This window comes from Microplitis demolitor, chromosome 5 (assembly GCF_026212275.2).
Source record: "Microplitis demolitor isolate Queensland-Clemson2020A chromosome 5, iyMicDemo2.1a, whole genome shotgun sequence".
Classification (NCBI taxonomy): domain Eukaryota; kingdom Metazoa; phylum Arthropoda; class Insecta; order Hymenoptera; family Braconidae; genus Microplitis; species Microplitis demolitor.
The window spans coordinates 8788357-8804231 of record NC_068549.1 but is presented as its reverse complement, the minus strand read 5'-3'; the positions used below and the strand labels follow the sequence as shown (position 1 = coordinate 8804231).

The window sequence follows — 15875 nt, the reverse complement described above, 5'->3', positions numbered from 1 at the left end:
ATAATAAAAAAAAATTAAGTTGATAAGTCGTGTCTTTTGAAAGTTATGTTTCTACGAGTCCAGACACCACAATTGACGCACTGGGGGTTTCGGACTAAATCAATTTTTGTTAATTAATCGCATTATGAATCAACTAAACATTATATTGAAAAAGGGTCCTTAATAAATTTCCTTTAAAATAGTATCTACTTTCAACAACTTTAATGTATTATAAAGAAGGTAGAGAGAATTTAAAGTCAATGAAAGAGTCGAGAGCGAAAGAGCGACAGAAGAGCATGATCGTTGGACAAAATAAAATAAACTCAAATTACAGTTAGTTATTAATTGGAAGAAATTACTGTGACAATTGTATAAATTTAAATTTTTATGCTGTTTTGAGCTCTTAGCCAATTAAATCACGTTACAAATACTTTGGCTTCACATATTTTTCATTTCTTTCATATTTTAGGGATACTCATTATTTCATGAACCGATAGTTGCCCAGAGATTTGAACAGATGTCTTAGAAAACATATATGAGTTACACCTTATTCCTTAATTCATTTTCCATGTAACATGCGCAAGATTATAATAATAATAATGATAATAATAATAAGTATTAAGTCCCTTACTTACATAATTAGCCATAAAAAGTACTATCAATTTTATAAGTAATGTTATTGAATCTAATAATAATGATAATGATATTCGAGAGTGTAAATTAGTTGCCGAATAAAATTTCCAAAACATTTTATCTTAAAATTTATATTCTGATTAGGTACATTCGTTTTACACAAGCCCTATGATGCCTAATGGCAATCGTCGAATGTCAGCTGGTGGTATTCAATCAGCAGGAAACAGACTTTCAGGGCAAACGCAAGGATATGGATATTCTCAACATACACCAAGTGGAAGAATAATGCCACGAAGTGGTTCAGATCAGCATTTACCACGAGTAGATTATACAAATATTTCGACTCCAGCACGCCATACTCTCCTAAGATCAAATTTAAAATCAGGTTCTTCTACTTTGCGATATAACACGAGATATGGTACTCAGACTGATGTTCCCTCTTCGTCACAACGAAATCAAAATCAATTTGGAATATTGACAAGAAGACATCGACCTTCTATTGATTATGCTTCGGATACTGAGGCTACTTGTTCTAATTCTCCACGATCAACATATTATTACTATAGACACAATATGAAAGATCAATCTCAAAGTAATGCAGTATCTCATTTGGCAACAATGTCAAGAACTCAAATAGGCCAAAGTTCAGGTGGTTTAAGGTCAAATTCACTGCCTCGTAGTGGAAGAGCATTACCACAACAGCCAAATCTTCGAGCAGGACTTACTACTGTTGCTTCAGGTCTTATCGATCAGGAAGATAGTGATGGTGCACTTTCAGCACCTGAATTACCTTCATTTAGACGTGATAGAGGTACCTGTCATTGAAATAATATGTCTTATTAAATAAATGCAAAGTTTTTCCAGTAACTCTTGATTATAATTTTTAGGAAGGATACCTTCATCCCCTAGTGTATTTACATCTGATGAATATCGAGCATGGTTAAGTCGGACACCAAGTACGAGTGCATTGTATGAGCAAATAAGAGCGACAACCAACAGACCACCGCGGTACACTTATAGTGCTGAGAATATTCATGCTGCAGTCAATCAGGTTAATACAGATTTATATCTTTAAAAGAGTCATTATGATTTTGCCTATTAACTGTCAATTTTATGCATTAAAAGAAAACAGAGTATGGGAACTATGGTTCGTATAGGCCTCTACCAAGTACGCTAGATCGACTTTCCACAAGATCTGCGTCGGCTCAGCAAGTTAATTTGGCTAATTTAAGAGCTTCCACAGCAGTAAGTTCAACGTCTCATCGGCCCGGACCAGGACAACGATCTACTTCAGTAACTCCAAATGCTAGGACTGTTTTAAATGGACAGAAACCTTCCTTAAGTACAGTTGCTAATCAACGAGCAAATTCAGTAAGAAGAATCAGAAATTTATTAGAATTAGAACAAACTAGAAATATACCTACACCAACCCCGACAAGAACTCAAGATCAAAGACTGCTAGATATTAATCCTGCAGGCAAGTGTTTTTTTCATTTCTCATCCATTATCCAATCTAAATTAGCTAATACTATTTACAGAATTTCTTAAGTATAAAATAGAGAAGCCACCAATAGTTGGCACGCCTAGCTCAACAAGCTCACTATTAAGTTCCCTCGGTGATACTTCTAGTAGTGATTTCACCAGCGGTATCAGTGGATTACTCTGGGTCCATCTTCTGGCTGGCCGTGGTCTTCGATCAACGACATCTTCATCAGCTGCTACAACACCTTCTACACCATCAGGTCAACCGAATATAGCTAATTGTGGTTTAAGAGATCTATACTGCGTTCTAGAATGTGATCGAGTACATAAAGCCCGTACTGTTGTACGTACGGGTGATCTTATGTTCGATTGGGATGAAACTTTTGAATTAGATTTAGTCGGAAATCGTCAACTTGACTTACTTGTTTATTCGTGGGATCCCCAACATAGGCATAAATTATGTTACAAAGGATCAGTTCATCTTGCGACACTACTTAAAGAGTCTCCAATCCATCAATTAGCTCTTAAAGTGGAGCCTCGAGGAACTATTTACTTAAGATTACGTTATACAGATGCTCATCAAACATTCAAAAGACGAGGACTTCCAGTCATATCTTTGACCACTAGAATCGCGCCTCTTTTCGGCGTTGATCTAGATACAGTGGTTAGTATCACTAGTTTGTTTAATATTTTTGTCGTGCCTCCATAGGATCGACTACTTGTATAAATGCAGTAAAAATACCATACATATATTTTTGTACGAATATATATTTTTATATATGGCTCAGTCAATTACAAACTAAGCTCATCAAAAAATTCGATTTCCCGTTTAAATTACATTGAAATATATGTTAGTTTTTCCATACTAGATAAATTTAGATGATAATAGACTTTGAAATTAGAATCATCAACCAAGTCTTAATAAATACCGTTTTACGTAGAGACATACCTTACTGATGATATTGTATTTTTTATTTTGCGTGCAATTTAAGGTCAGTAGAGAGAGTAAAACTGGTGGAGTGCCTGGTGGGGTTTCCACAGCATTGGCGATGAACAATGCAATGAATATTCCAATAATCGTCTGGCGCTGTGTTGAAGAAGTTGAAAGACGAGGACTTGATATAATTGGTTTATATAGGCTTTGTGGATCAGCTACTAAGAAAAGAATACTTAGAGAGGCCTTTGAGCGCAATGCTAGATCAGTAGATCTTTCTCCTGATAATGTGCCTGACATTAATGTCATTACGGGAGTACTTAAAGATTATTTAAGAGAACTACCAGAACCACTGTTCACTAAGTGCCTCTATCAAATGATGGTCGATGCATTAGCTGTATGTCTCCCAGATGATCCACAAGGTAATGCTAAACTTATGTTTAGCATTCTTGACTGTTTACCAAAAGTGAATAAGGTAAAAATCAGTTGTCTATAATTCAATTTATTTTACATCATCTATACCTCTAACATTTTTTTTGTTGGTTCTAGTGTACCTTGATATATTTATTGGATCATTTAGCATTGGTGTTGTCACAATGTAACAAAATGTCACCAGCCAGTTTGGCGGTTTGTTTCGGACCAGTATTAATGTTACATTCAGATGACTCATCGCTTTTAGATTTTCAACAACCCATTGCAGTTCTGAAATACCTTCTTGAGATATGGCCAGTTAAGTCAGGTAATGTTTTCAATGAATGTATAGCTTACATTTGATACGAACTGAGTAATCAGCGGATTTTGTCACAGACAGTTCGGAAGATTTCTTCAGTCGGTTCAACACTTCCTCGAGTTACGCCAGCAATCGGGCTTACCAGCAGTACCAGCAGCAGCAATATTATCAGCAATCACCATCCATCACTGCCACAACTTCATCAGTTATCCCAGCAACAACAAAATCCTGTATATCAGGGCACATTAACTCGAACCGCGCAGCCTTGGCAGCCGCCACTCTCACTTCATCATCCATCTCTCAATTTAGCTCCTATGGGATACGCCCCATCAACTCGTCCACCCCTACAGGGCAAATCAAATCAGGTATTAAATTCGACAGATTTATAGATTTGAAAAAAGAAAATAATCATCATTAAGAAAAATTAAAAAAAAAAAAAATGATAGGCTTGTGCACAAATTTTATTTCTATTTATATTATTCTATGCATTTTATTATGTGGGATGCACTCGTACGGAGATTTTCAATTTTTTTTTTTTTAAATATTTTTATTCGTTTTTCATAGGTCATATTTAACAATAAATTAGAAAAAAGTCATTCAGAAAGTTGCTTGGCTGATCTTATTTTAATTATTATTTTTTTTTTTTTTATGATATTTATTTAGAGCTAACGCAATTTGCCAACTCTACCAAACAGCTGACAGCACAGAGACAACGCATCTGCACAGGTACTCGATCCTTAAGGTTCTTCCCCCCATCAGACAATATATAGCGAGTTTATTATCAGTTTGATCATTAGTCTCATGAGTTTTTTGTCATGAAAAAATATAGAATAAGTAAAAACAGATCTCTTATTACGTAAATAGAAAAAAAAATACAGGATCTCCTATCTCCTATTTTCATATTATTTTTTTCTAATCTTTTCTTTCATTTATGTCGCTTGAATTCCTACTTTACTTAATTATTATTTCTCCGTACGAATCGACGAAAGAGCGCATGCCATTCACATCTCATCTCAATAATCTCAATCAAAAACCTCTCAATTTAAAAGTATCTCATTTAATTATAATTATAAATAAGGTAAAAAGCACCAGTTACTGACACTCACTGGTTAAACAAAACGATTCACGCAATGTTGAATATATATATAGTATATCTACATAGTAGTCTACAATCTATAAAACTGAATCGTTTTGAATTGCTTTGAATAGTTTCTAATCGTTTTGAATCATTCTTTTTGATCAGGACTATAAGAGACACGATTATAATATCATTTTTTTTACCATATTAACGATTGATATTATTGAATTTGGATTTTAACAGTGTCTTGATCAATCTTTTAATTCATAAAATTCATGTTTTTCGATAATAATACATTAGATTTACTAATTAATTTCAAGTGATGAAATAAATAACCAGAATACACCAATTATTGATAGGTTAAAAACTCGACTTATCTGACTATCGACATGCTGTTCTTACAATTATTGACACACGCAATGCGCATAAGTCATTAATCTGTAGAACTAAATGTAAGGAATAAAGTTTCCAAATAATTTCTAATTTATTAATTATTATTCAATTAATCTCTTTGTTTTATAACAATTCAATAGTAAACACTTGGTAGCGTGGGTTCGCCGGAATTGTCGTTAATTTTGTTTCAATATTAATTAACAAATAAATAAATTATAGATGCCTAGTTAAATGTTGTTAATTATTAATTTTACATTTTTTTTCTTACTTCTTAAGTTTCAGTTGACAAAATAAAATTTTAATTTCATGAAATTTCAGCAACACGACTTTGGATTCTTAATTTTCAATTTAAAATTAATAGTAACCGGGATGACCCGCCGAATGACCGGGGCGAGTCGCCCCGATCAAACTTACAATTTTTCTAATAAGGATAATTCGAAAAATTTTGAAGGTTTATGTCTTAGGTGACCGGCGCGACCTCACGCTCCCCTACTCGCAGTTCGAGTGTGTAGATTATAAAATATTATTTTATTACTACTGAGTGTTCAATAACTTGATATAATTTAGAACAGTGCAAACACTCAAGTTCACGAACGGTACTATCTTTTTTGCACTTATGCATTAAATGAAATCTTTGCCCGAGTTGTTCTTTTAAACAAACGAATATTATCAAACAATTAAAGTGCACTTCGCTAGATTAGACAGTAGTGCATCAATGTGCAGTCTGCAGTTTGTATTTAAAGATTTTGTTTCCGAAAAAAACCCAGCCGAAAATATCTGATAACCCCTGTTAATCCGACAATAGTAACAGCAATAATATTCTTCCTGGGCTGACCCGTGTTGTCACTCACCAAAATAATCTGATTTATCTTGGAATTTCACAGTAGAAAATCTTATGAGCTACTCAGACAGGTGTAAATAATTTATCTCGTGCAATATAAATCTCTCCATTCGTGACTATAACGATGAATAAACTTTTTTAACAAATACCAATCAGACGATCTCTCGGCCCATAGAAATAATATCCTCAAAACAGTCAATGATTACGGCAAGGAATAATAGTCAGAAATTTGGATGAATGGATTCCATTAAAATAATTAGATTTAAATTATCTATGTAAATAAAATGATAGAGGTCTGCAGTTGTCCGTGCATCACAGAAAAACTACTGGATAGATTTCAATTCAGTTTTCTAAGTTTTATTTCTTAGACATTTGGCCCTTATCTAAAAAAAATCTGTCTATTAGTTGACCCTGTGGACCAACCCCAAAACTTCCAGCTATTTTCAAGCTCTTCGATCTCGAAAATACGTTTGTGTGCCATTGTTTTCGAAAAAAAAAAACGTTTCTCAACATTTATTTCTTCAACGATATCTCTAGAACGAATTAGCCGATTGAAACGCTTGAGGTGGCAATCGACGCGTTTTATTAAGCTCTAGAGCTGAATATATTTTGAAGTTGATCGTTGAATTTGTTTTCGAGAAATAAAAAAAAAAAATTTTTTCATAATTCGCAAATATTTTCGAGTCTACTTGATCAAATGATTTGAAATTTTCAGGAAAGTTGATGGCCAACAAGTTCTTTCGATTTCCGCCTTAACCATCCAAATCAGTTCATTAGATAAAAAGTTATAGACCGTTTACACACACACACACACACACACGCGCGGCTCGATTTTCGAAAATCGGGATGAAAACAATAACTTCCCAAATTTTTTGAAAATCATCGATTTGCTTAGCAGGAAATGAAAAATTATTGCGATATTTTCAGTTAATATAAAGTTATTTAAAATTTAAGAAACAACAATTTCTATTCGCTCTGAGTGAAGCCATGGAAGGGAAATTAAATCGACTGAAGCTTTGGCAGTGGTTACTTTCAGAGTTACGGGAGGCTATTATTACTAAAATTGTAAGCAAGCACACGTGAAAGTATTTATTTTGTTATTACAATGAAACCTGTATAAGTGAGACTTGAAGGGACTAAGATTTTTTTCTCACTTATAGAGGTTTCTCACTTACCCGAGTTTCTCACACAGAGAGGGAAACTCAGATAGACAAGGTCAGAGAATAATAAATAGAAATAGAGAATATACATTACTATACTGTATAATGAAGTACAGTAATTCACTTATAAAATTCGGTCATTTTAGTTTGCTTTAAGTTACAATCAGCAGTCAACAATTTTTCAATATCAAATAATTTGTCAAAAATAGTTTTATCACTAATATTAGAAAATTCAAAATATTTATGCAATGTCCACAATGCTTTTTCCGCGTCAGATTTGTATACTTTCTCAATTGTTGCTTGTTCTTTTTCTTCTGCCTCTTCTGTTTCTATACATGAGATTGCAGCAGAAACGATATCATTATTGGTCAATTCCCATGAAATCATCACGTCCTCATCAATATTGACATATTCGTTGAATTGCAGTTGCTGGTTGTCATCATTTATTACTCGAGCCCAAACATTGTCACTAATCGTAGTTATTTCTTTTACTTGTTCTTGTTCATTAGCCGAATCAAACGCATGTAACTTGAAACCTGATTTTCTAAAACAATGTGCGATTGTAGTTTTACTGATAAAAAACCAAGCTTTTCTAGCGAATCTGAATTCTATCTTTATTTCTTATTATTTGGTACAATGTTGACCTTGGCACAGTGAATTCTTGGCACAATTCATCAAACAATTTATCACTTTCGTGAGACGCTATTAACTTCGATTTTTCAGTTGCTGACAGACAATGTAATTTTCTTCTCGACATTTTGGCTCATATTAATGAATGATACTGAATGACTGAAGAAAAATGAATGACGAATACTAAATACACATTAATGAACGCATACTAAAAGAATGTTGCCAATACAATAGGATAAATAGCTTTAAATATGAGAGAAAAGAACTAGTAAGTCCTGAAAAAATGTCTCACTTATAGAGGTTTTTCAGTGCAGATGTACCGGGACCTGAGAAAAAGTCTCACTTATAGAGTTTTCTCACTTATCCAGGTCCCACTTATCCAGATTTCACTGTATTTAATTATTTATTAGGTAGATTTTTCTAAAATCTGACTATTGTATTTGTCCTCATGGTGATTTTTCAAGGAATTTTGTCAAAACCTATAATAATTAGGTGAGTAGGGTTCAAAAATACCATTCGTTAAAAAATTTATATATGTATGTATATTAGACTGGGCCAAAAAATTGACTATTATATTTTTTCTTAGCTGTATTAAAATTTAATTCCCTACAAAAAAGGTCAAATTGAAAATTTTTGTCAGACAAGCTGTTTCCGTTTAATTAAGCTTAATAAATTGGTATATTTTTTCGATTTAACATTTTTACTTTTGAATTTTGTAACTAGCGAATCGATAAATATCTAAAAAAGACCATGACCGATTCTTGAAGGAAATTTAATGCTTTACAAAAAAGGTCTCTTAACATTTTTTGCTAAATGCACTCCTTCGAAAGTTATTCAAGGTTGAAGTTGAGTCAAAACGGTTTTAATAACCTGTATAACCGGTGGACCTGGCTGGCTAGCTTTTGTCCAGGCCCCGGTTACTGATAATTAACTTAATTAATTTAATCTTATGGGCTCGGGGGGCTCGCCTCGTTCCCTGAAAATTGGCGCTTATGAATTATTAAAGGAAAGAAATGCCTGGTGGTTTATTCAGTGAAAGATTTGGTTTTGCATTATCAAAGAGTAAATATTATATTTATTCAACCAAATACCCATTTACAATATGAAAATTTCCCCAATAGAATTAATTAGAATAAATTTTGTATATAAGTTTTTGATATTTTAATTTACGCGGGAGGATACCAAGTATAAATTTAATTTAGAGGAGACGGAATCCCACTTACGCTGTACCTTACTGCATGCTCCATTCCTGTAGTTGTGAATGGAAAAATGACCCTCAATAAGCGTAGGCAGCAAACTTGGCAGCAACGTTGTAGGCCCAATCTTCGGTGGTAGAAAATGGCAGGAAGCGAACAGCAATGGTGTGATAACACTCACGAATTTTATCGGCACAAATCAAATTTAACTTTGACTTTATCAAACGACCGTGTGTAGAAATTTGACTAGAAATGCGGTCAATTAAAACGTTCTTTAAATAAATAATTTATAAAATAATCACTGCGGCTATTAATAACGGACAAACAAACTCAAAGATATAAACTAAATTAAATAAAATGATCACTGGACTAAATGGCTAGATGTGACTAGACATCGTTAGGTCTGCTCAAGTAAATTATAATGAGCTCTGGTTGTAGAGTACGAACCTCGCTAGGCGTCATCAGTCCACTACCCTACTGGTCCACTCTGGGTGGTAGCCGGGGCCTAAGTCTCTGAGCAACTGCTTGCTGGCCCTTTTAAAGGAAAATCTTGAGGGTGGGAAACTACCCTACTATTAATAGAATTCGATCTAAGAGGCCTTTGACCTGGCCCCGGGTGACTAAAGAGTGTTAATTAAGGTATAATTATCACTATAAATGGCTGTGAGATCAGTTGGATTTTCGTGCTCGATTTTCAAGTCGAAAATCAAAACCGCACTGTTACACCTGAATAACTCGACGGAGTGAATTTAGCAAAAAATGTTAAGAGACCTTTTTTAGGTAGATTTCTTTAGAAATCGGCCTATTGCAATGGGTCTCATGATCGAATTATCACAGAATTTTGTTACCATATGTCTTATTTTACCTCGTAAAGTCAAAAAATACCACCCGCTCAATAGTATATTACACACCTAGGGAAGTTGTTGGCCGAGGCGAAGCCGAGGTCAACAAACATGTGATCTTAGGCTTTCTTATTTACTTCCCGCGGAGTGTATACTATTTTTCTCGTCGACGGAGGCGGAAAGCAGTAACTTCGTTTTGCACTGCGGGACGAAAGTTGACGCTTTCCGCCCGGAGGCGAGAAAAAGTTTATATACAGTCGAGTCTCGTTATGAACCCGCATAAAGGGGTGTAGGGGAATATAATTCTAAGAATTTGTGTACCCCTACTCTGTCAGCGCAGGCGACAGTCGTGAGTTGAACTTCCCCTACTTTTTAAGCGTGTGAGTGTGTACGTGATTGTTTCCAGTATCTCGTTATGAGTCCGTTTGACTTGAGTGTTATATTTCTCATAGTAATACAGCTATACAGTGTCTTGCTTATAAACAAATAATAGGACTAATATGATAAATAAACTCTTAATTTCTTTTCATGAATATACGGTCTCATATCGAGACTCTGAAATTAATTTTTTTTTCACGTTGTGGAGGGGGAAGGTCTTCCGTGGAAATCCTGGTTCACGGACTCATAACGAGCGGACTCATAACGAGACTCGACTGTATATATATATATATATATATATATATATATATATATATATATATATATATATACAATATAACGCGCTTTGTCATCACGATAGCGCCCGCAATTCATAACGGATCTTAATGAAATGATATACACTTATTTATTGGACGATTACCTTGATCAAATTCGAAGATGAGCCCAATCGGTCGATTAGTTTGGAAGTTGTGAGTGTTTGAAATTTTTTTTTGATTTTCATAAAAATGAATTTTCTGGCTTTATCTTAAAATAACTTTTGAACCGAAAATGATAACTCAATTCTGAAAAAGTATCTTAAAATTTGAACGATTAGCTTTAATTCTGACTGTAATACTTGATTTTTTGAAGCATCTTTTCTAATAATTTGATGATATCGAAAATTTCAAAAAAAATAAAAAAAACTTAGTTTTGCAGCTTCATCTTCTAATAACTTCTAATTGATAAGGCATAACTCATTTTCTTGAAATTCATATTTAAGCTTACAAAATAAGTATTAATTACACTATTGTAGCTTTATTGTATTTACATAAGAAATCTACCTTTCCATTCCGGGTAAGACCGGATGGCTCTTTTTTTGTAGAGCATTCAATTTCCTTCAAGAATCGGTCATGGTCTTTTTTAGAAATTTATCGATTCGTCAGTTACAAAATTCAAAAGTAAAAATGTTAAATCGAAAAAATATACCAATTTCTTAAGCTTAATTAAACAGAAACGGCTTGTCTGACGAAAATTTTCAATCAGACCTTTTTTGTAGGAAATTAAATTTTTCATAAGAATAAGTGAAAACTTTTTTTAAATCAATGTTTTAGCAGTTCTGACGTAAAACATCAAATTATGAATTAAAATTAAAAATAGCGATGATAGACCACTGAAAATTAATATTAAGGGCTCAAACTTTCATGAAATTTTTTTTTGTCATTCTGAATACTATTTTCGAAATAGCTAAGAAAAAAAATAATAGTCAATTTTTTGGCCCAGTCTAATATATATATATATATATATGGGATATAACGCGGTTTTGTCATCACGATAGCGTCTACAATTCTTATCAGATCCTAATGAAATTTTCTACACTTATTCTATAGACGATTGTCACGGTTAAGTTCGAAGATGGGCTGAATCGGTCAAGTAGTTTAGAAGTTATGGCTGTTTGAAATTTCCACGATTTTTCGAAAAAATAAGTATTTATCCACTTTCAAGTTTATATTATTTCAAAACTAATACTCATAGACAATTTCCGTGAAAATTATTTGAAAGCTTGTCTAATAAGCTTTAATTTGTGACCTCAATCTTTATGATTTGACCTTTTCTTCTAATAATTTGATAGCCTTGAAAATTTTAATGGAATCAAAAAAAGATGAAAATATGGTTTTCATTCCACGTAACTTATGCATGTCCCATTATAATCCAGTTTCGTCAGTTGTATTTTACTCTGCACAAAATAACCTGTAAATTTCACAGTTATTTATATTTTAGAAGCATTTCTTTTATTTCATTATGATGCTTCAATCGTATCTGCACGTCCTATAGTTATAACTGGTCTTGCCATCGTAATAGCGATTACAATTATGATCTAATACTAATTAGATTTTCTATATTTTGTTTATGTGAAGGTTAGTTTGGTACATTACCGATATAATGTTTTGTCAAATCAATTATCTGAAGTTCTCTATCGAAAATAGTCGTTGTCTTTTTTACCCTCACTCTTAGAAAATGAGCCTAATTTCATATTATGACTATATCCTAACATGTATCGCAAGATATGTATATATAAAACTTTTTATATAGATTAATTGGTAAATCTACCTTCCATTTCGGCTGCCGAATGGCCTTTTTTTTAATTTTGATTTTTTCCTTAGTATCATTTTTTGACTTTGATATGAATTTCAAAAAACTTAACCTAAATATTTACTGCATCCTTTCTTATATTTTATCATTATACTTACTTGTTGTTGATTCGTTTAGCTAAAAAACAAAACTGCAATTACTGTAAAACTGTCACATATTTTTGCGAACTTTTTTTTTTACTATTATTTATAATATTTAATTATTTTTATGTTTCTTGCTATTAAATGCGTATAAAAACATACTCTGACAACCTCCCGAAGTTCATATTTTGACTGGCGCTGCAGTCACACGTCACACCCATAGCGAATAAGCACTACGTGCTCAGTGATGTGTTTCCTTGCCGCGGAGAAGTGGGGGGAGCGGTGTAGCGCGCATGCGTAGGAGAGGAGGTCTCTTCAACCTCTGCCTCATGCTAAAGTTTGGGCCGACTGTTATGGGGCTAACTGGAATATTAACAATTGACTCTATCCTGTGGTTTTACTACTCACAATTTTTTTTTTTTTTTACATTGAAAAGTGTCAGAGAATAAGAATATTTACTTATGTTCTAACGGTAAATGCTAGGATATTGATATCAATAATCAAAATAAAATATAGAGTCATCTAACATTACAAAACTCCCAGTCAAGCGGGTGGGTAGCAGCTAGTACTAAAATAAATGTGTTTGTACACTTGAATGGCAGCCCAGAGAAGAACCTCCTTCTCGCTGCTATCCTTGAAGTTGTCCATCAACTTCCAAATGGTGATAGACGATACATTAATTTAGCACCATCTATTAGAATCTGACGTCGATACAGGTTATCAACCGTTTAATTGATTTTGTCTCTCCATCCTGGGGGACATGCCAAATAGACTCGAACAGTGTCGCTTCTGCCACTTGACTATGAATATCCCTCAATTGATTATAGTAAGAGAAAACACCGATAGTACAGATCGAATTAGTGGGTCGATTTAAGTCCCTCCAGGGCCGTAAGCACATCACGTGGGGCTCTCGGTGAGGCATTCTTACGAATATTTCTCTCCTCGATTCTTGGTCCTTGAAACAACCTGTAACCAAAAAAATCTTTCTCTGGACAGCCACGTGAATAGTTTAAATAAAAATAACAAAAATGATGATCGTTTCGTCACATATTATTAGCAACATTTTATTATTAATTATTTTTCTTTATTGATTATAAATTTTAATTTTATAATATATTGATGAAATACTTATGTACAGGTGATAATATCATCTCCCGGTTCACCTAGCAGTGAGGAATCAGCTTCACCTGAGCCAAATAACAAAAGCATACAAAATAAATCTAATTCGACGACTGAAACAACGTCTTCAACAATAATGAATTCAACTAGAATCGAACAAAGTACTCCAACAAGTAATGCAGACACTGAAGAAGGAAATCAACCACAATCAAATGATCGTGAACAAGGAGTTGAAACTGATGGTGAAGTTAGTGATGATGATCAAATTTTAAAACGTAACGAACTTTAAATATTTAATGAAATTTGTCAAACTATTGGTAAGATATCAACCATAACAAATAAGTCGGCACAAATTAAATAAAATTTACAAGATAACGCCAAAAGTCTTTTCATATCTGTTCGATTAATACACATTAATACACAGTCTGACCAATGCATCAATTGGAACCAAATCTTTGGTAACCATATAAATTAATAATATTTATTATATTAACAATAATAATAATTGTATTAACCTTAATATTCCGTAAAAATAAAGTCATGTCCAACCGACTCGGACATTTTTTATCGATCGCGTTTATATTTCAATTTTTCGATCATGAAATTTATAATAAAACATGGGTCTCGATACCTCTTCATTAAAATAGATGCTTCGTAAAATATCAAAGTATATAATTTGTGAACAAGTGTGTGTTGTTATTATGCCCGAAAAAAGTAAGAGAACCATGTCTCACATAATTAATCTGAGTACAAGTATAGACTTTTAAAAAAGTGTCATGTCTAAATAGATCTATTGGAACTTTAGTAGATCTGTTTAAGACTTTTCATTTATTCTATCGAGTAAGATAATTTTTTTTTCTTTCGAGTACTTACGTTTGTTTTTAAGTTTTAGGCGTAATTTGATTTGTGATCGTTTATCAAAACAACCATTTTTGGAAGAATGTTTTATTAGTTGATATTAATCAATCGAACATTTTTTTTAAACGAATCCCTCGAAAATTTTTAAGTACTTCGAATATCAGTATTAAATGTTCAAATGATTAAAATTTCATAAAAAAATTGAAAGAGTAGATATGACAGAAAAATCAAAGTTTTGAATTTATTATTGACTACAATGTCAATAAGACAAAATCTACATGATTTTAATAGATTACTTGAGAAGTTATTACTTTAAAAAATCATCGAATTTAAATAAAGTACGAAAATAATCACCATATTACTATATATATTTATATATACATGGGTCATTCCTTACCAAATTTCCTATTTTTTGTATTTTTGGTTCGGCTTGTGTTTTTAAATATTTTTGTGTGTAGAAAGGAATTTACTTTTTCATTTTTTTACGCTAAATCATTGTCAATTCATGAGTTGTAAAAATTTTAGTGATTCATAAAAATTGTGATTTTATAAATTAGAAAAATTTACAACTTCTAGTAGATTAAAAATTGTTTATATAGAGAAAATTTTATTTGTCTTGCAATTAAGTTTATAAAAGAATATCTAAAAGAAATCATTTCTTCACAGTTATTGTAGAATTTGAATTTAAAATTTGATTTTCTTAGAGGGTCAATAGTTATTTTCGTCCAAGTATTGATCTCAATAAACAAAAAAAAACCTCCGAACCCAAAAATAAAGAATAAGAGCTGATGATTCTATAATCTCGTAATCTACATTTTGATTTTTCAAAAATTTTCATTTGTTTATGTGAAAAATGTGGACGAGGTTTTCATTTATTCCGGTGTGCAACAAAGCTAGAATCGTTTATTCACTATAACGAAATAAAGAAAAACGATCGGACGTTTCTTACAGTACGACAATTTTTATTATTTGTCACTTTTTAATAATTATTCTTTTCAATTATTTTATTTTCAATTTTTTTTTTTTTTTTGCAAAATGGGTTCTTTTTTTTGTAATTTATACCTTAAAAAATAACTATTAAATTGAGTAGCACACATAAAAAGAGAGTTATAATCATAAAGAAACACTAAATTTTATGATATAATAATAGAATAATGAAACTTAATGTAAAACTTCTGTACTTTTTATGATTACGACTCTGGAATTCCGACGTCTGCTACTTAATTGGATAGTAATTATTGAAGCATAAATGACACAAAATTGCAACCTCACAAAAAAAAAAGAAAAAAAAATTAGAAGAAATAATAAATAATAAAAAATATTTCAATACCAAGGTGGCAATTGCTTCGGAAAGCAGTATTTTTACGTAATTAAAATATTTAAAACATAAAATATGGTACTTTACGAAAATT

General features: G+C 32.3%; 1 protein-coding gene across 7 annotated transcripts in view; it reads left to right on the top strand.

The window, feature by feature from the left end:
• The window catches only part of LOC103568390 (rho GTPase-activating protein 100F), a 35631-nt gene extending 21613 nt beyond the window's left edge, over positions 1 to 14018 (top strand). For 4 of the 7 annotated variants that reach the window (XM_014440102.1, XM_014440101.1, XM_053738914.1 and 1 more), the window contains 8 exons: positions 757 to 1423; positions 1500 to 1663; positions 1738 to 2089; positions 2151 to 2758; positions 3087 to 3503; positions 3578 to 3767; positions 3840 to 4123; positions 13625 to 14018. In XM_014440102.1, the coding sequence (XP_014295588.1) occupies positions 757 to 1423; positions 1500 to 1663; positions 1738 to 2089; positions 2151 to 2758; positions 3087 to 3503; positions 3578 to 3767; positions 3840 to 4123; positions 13625 to 13894 (2952 nt within the window). In that variant the 3' untranslated portion in view covers positions 13895 to 14018. Of the gene's footprint in view, positions 1 to 756; positions 1424 to 1499; positions 1664 to 1737; positions 2090 to 2150; positions 2759 to 3086; positions 3504 to 3577; positions 3768 to 3835; positions 4124 to 4421; positions 4485 to 13624 lie in introns of all 7 variants that reach the window. The other 3 variants (XR_008403668.1, XM_014440103.1, XM_014440104.1) reach the window with 3 other exon arrangements.
• The last annotated feature ends 1857 nt before the right edge of the window (positions 14019 to 15875 follow it).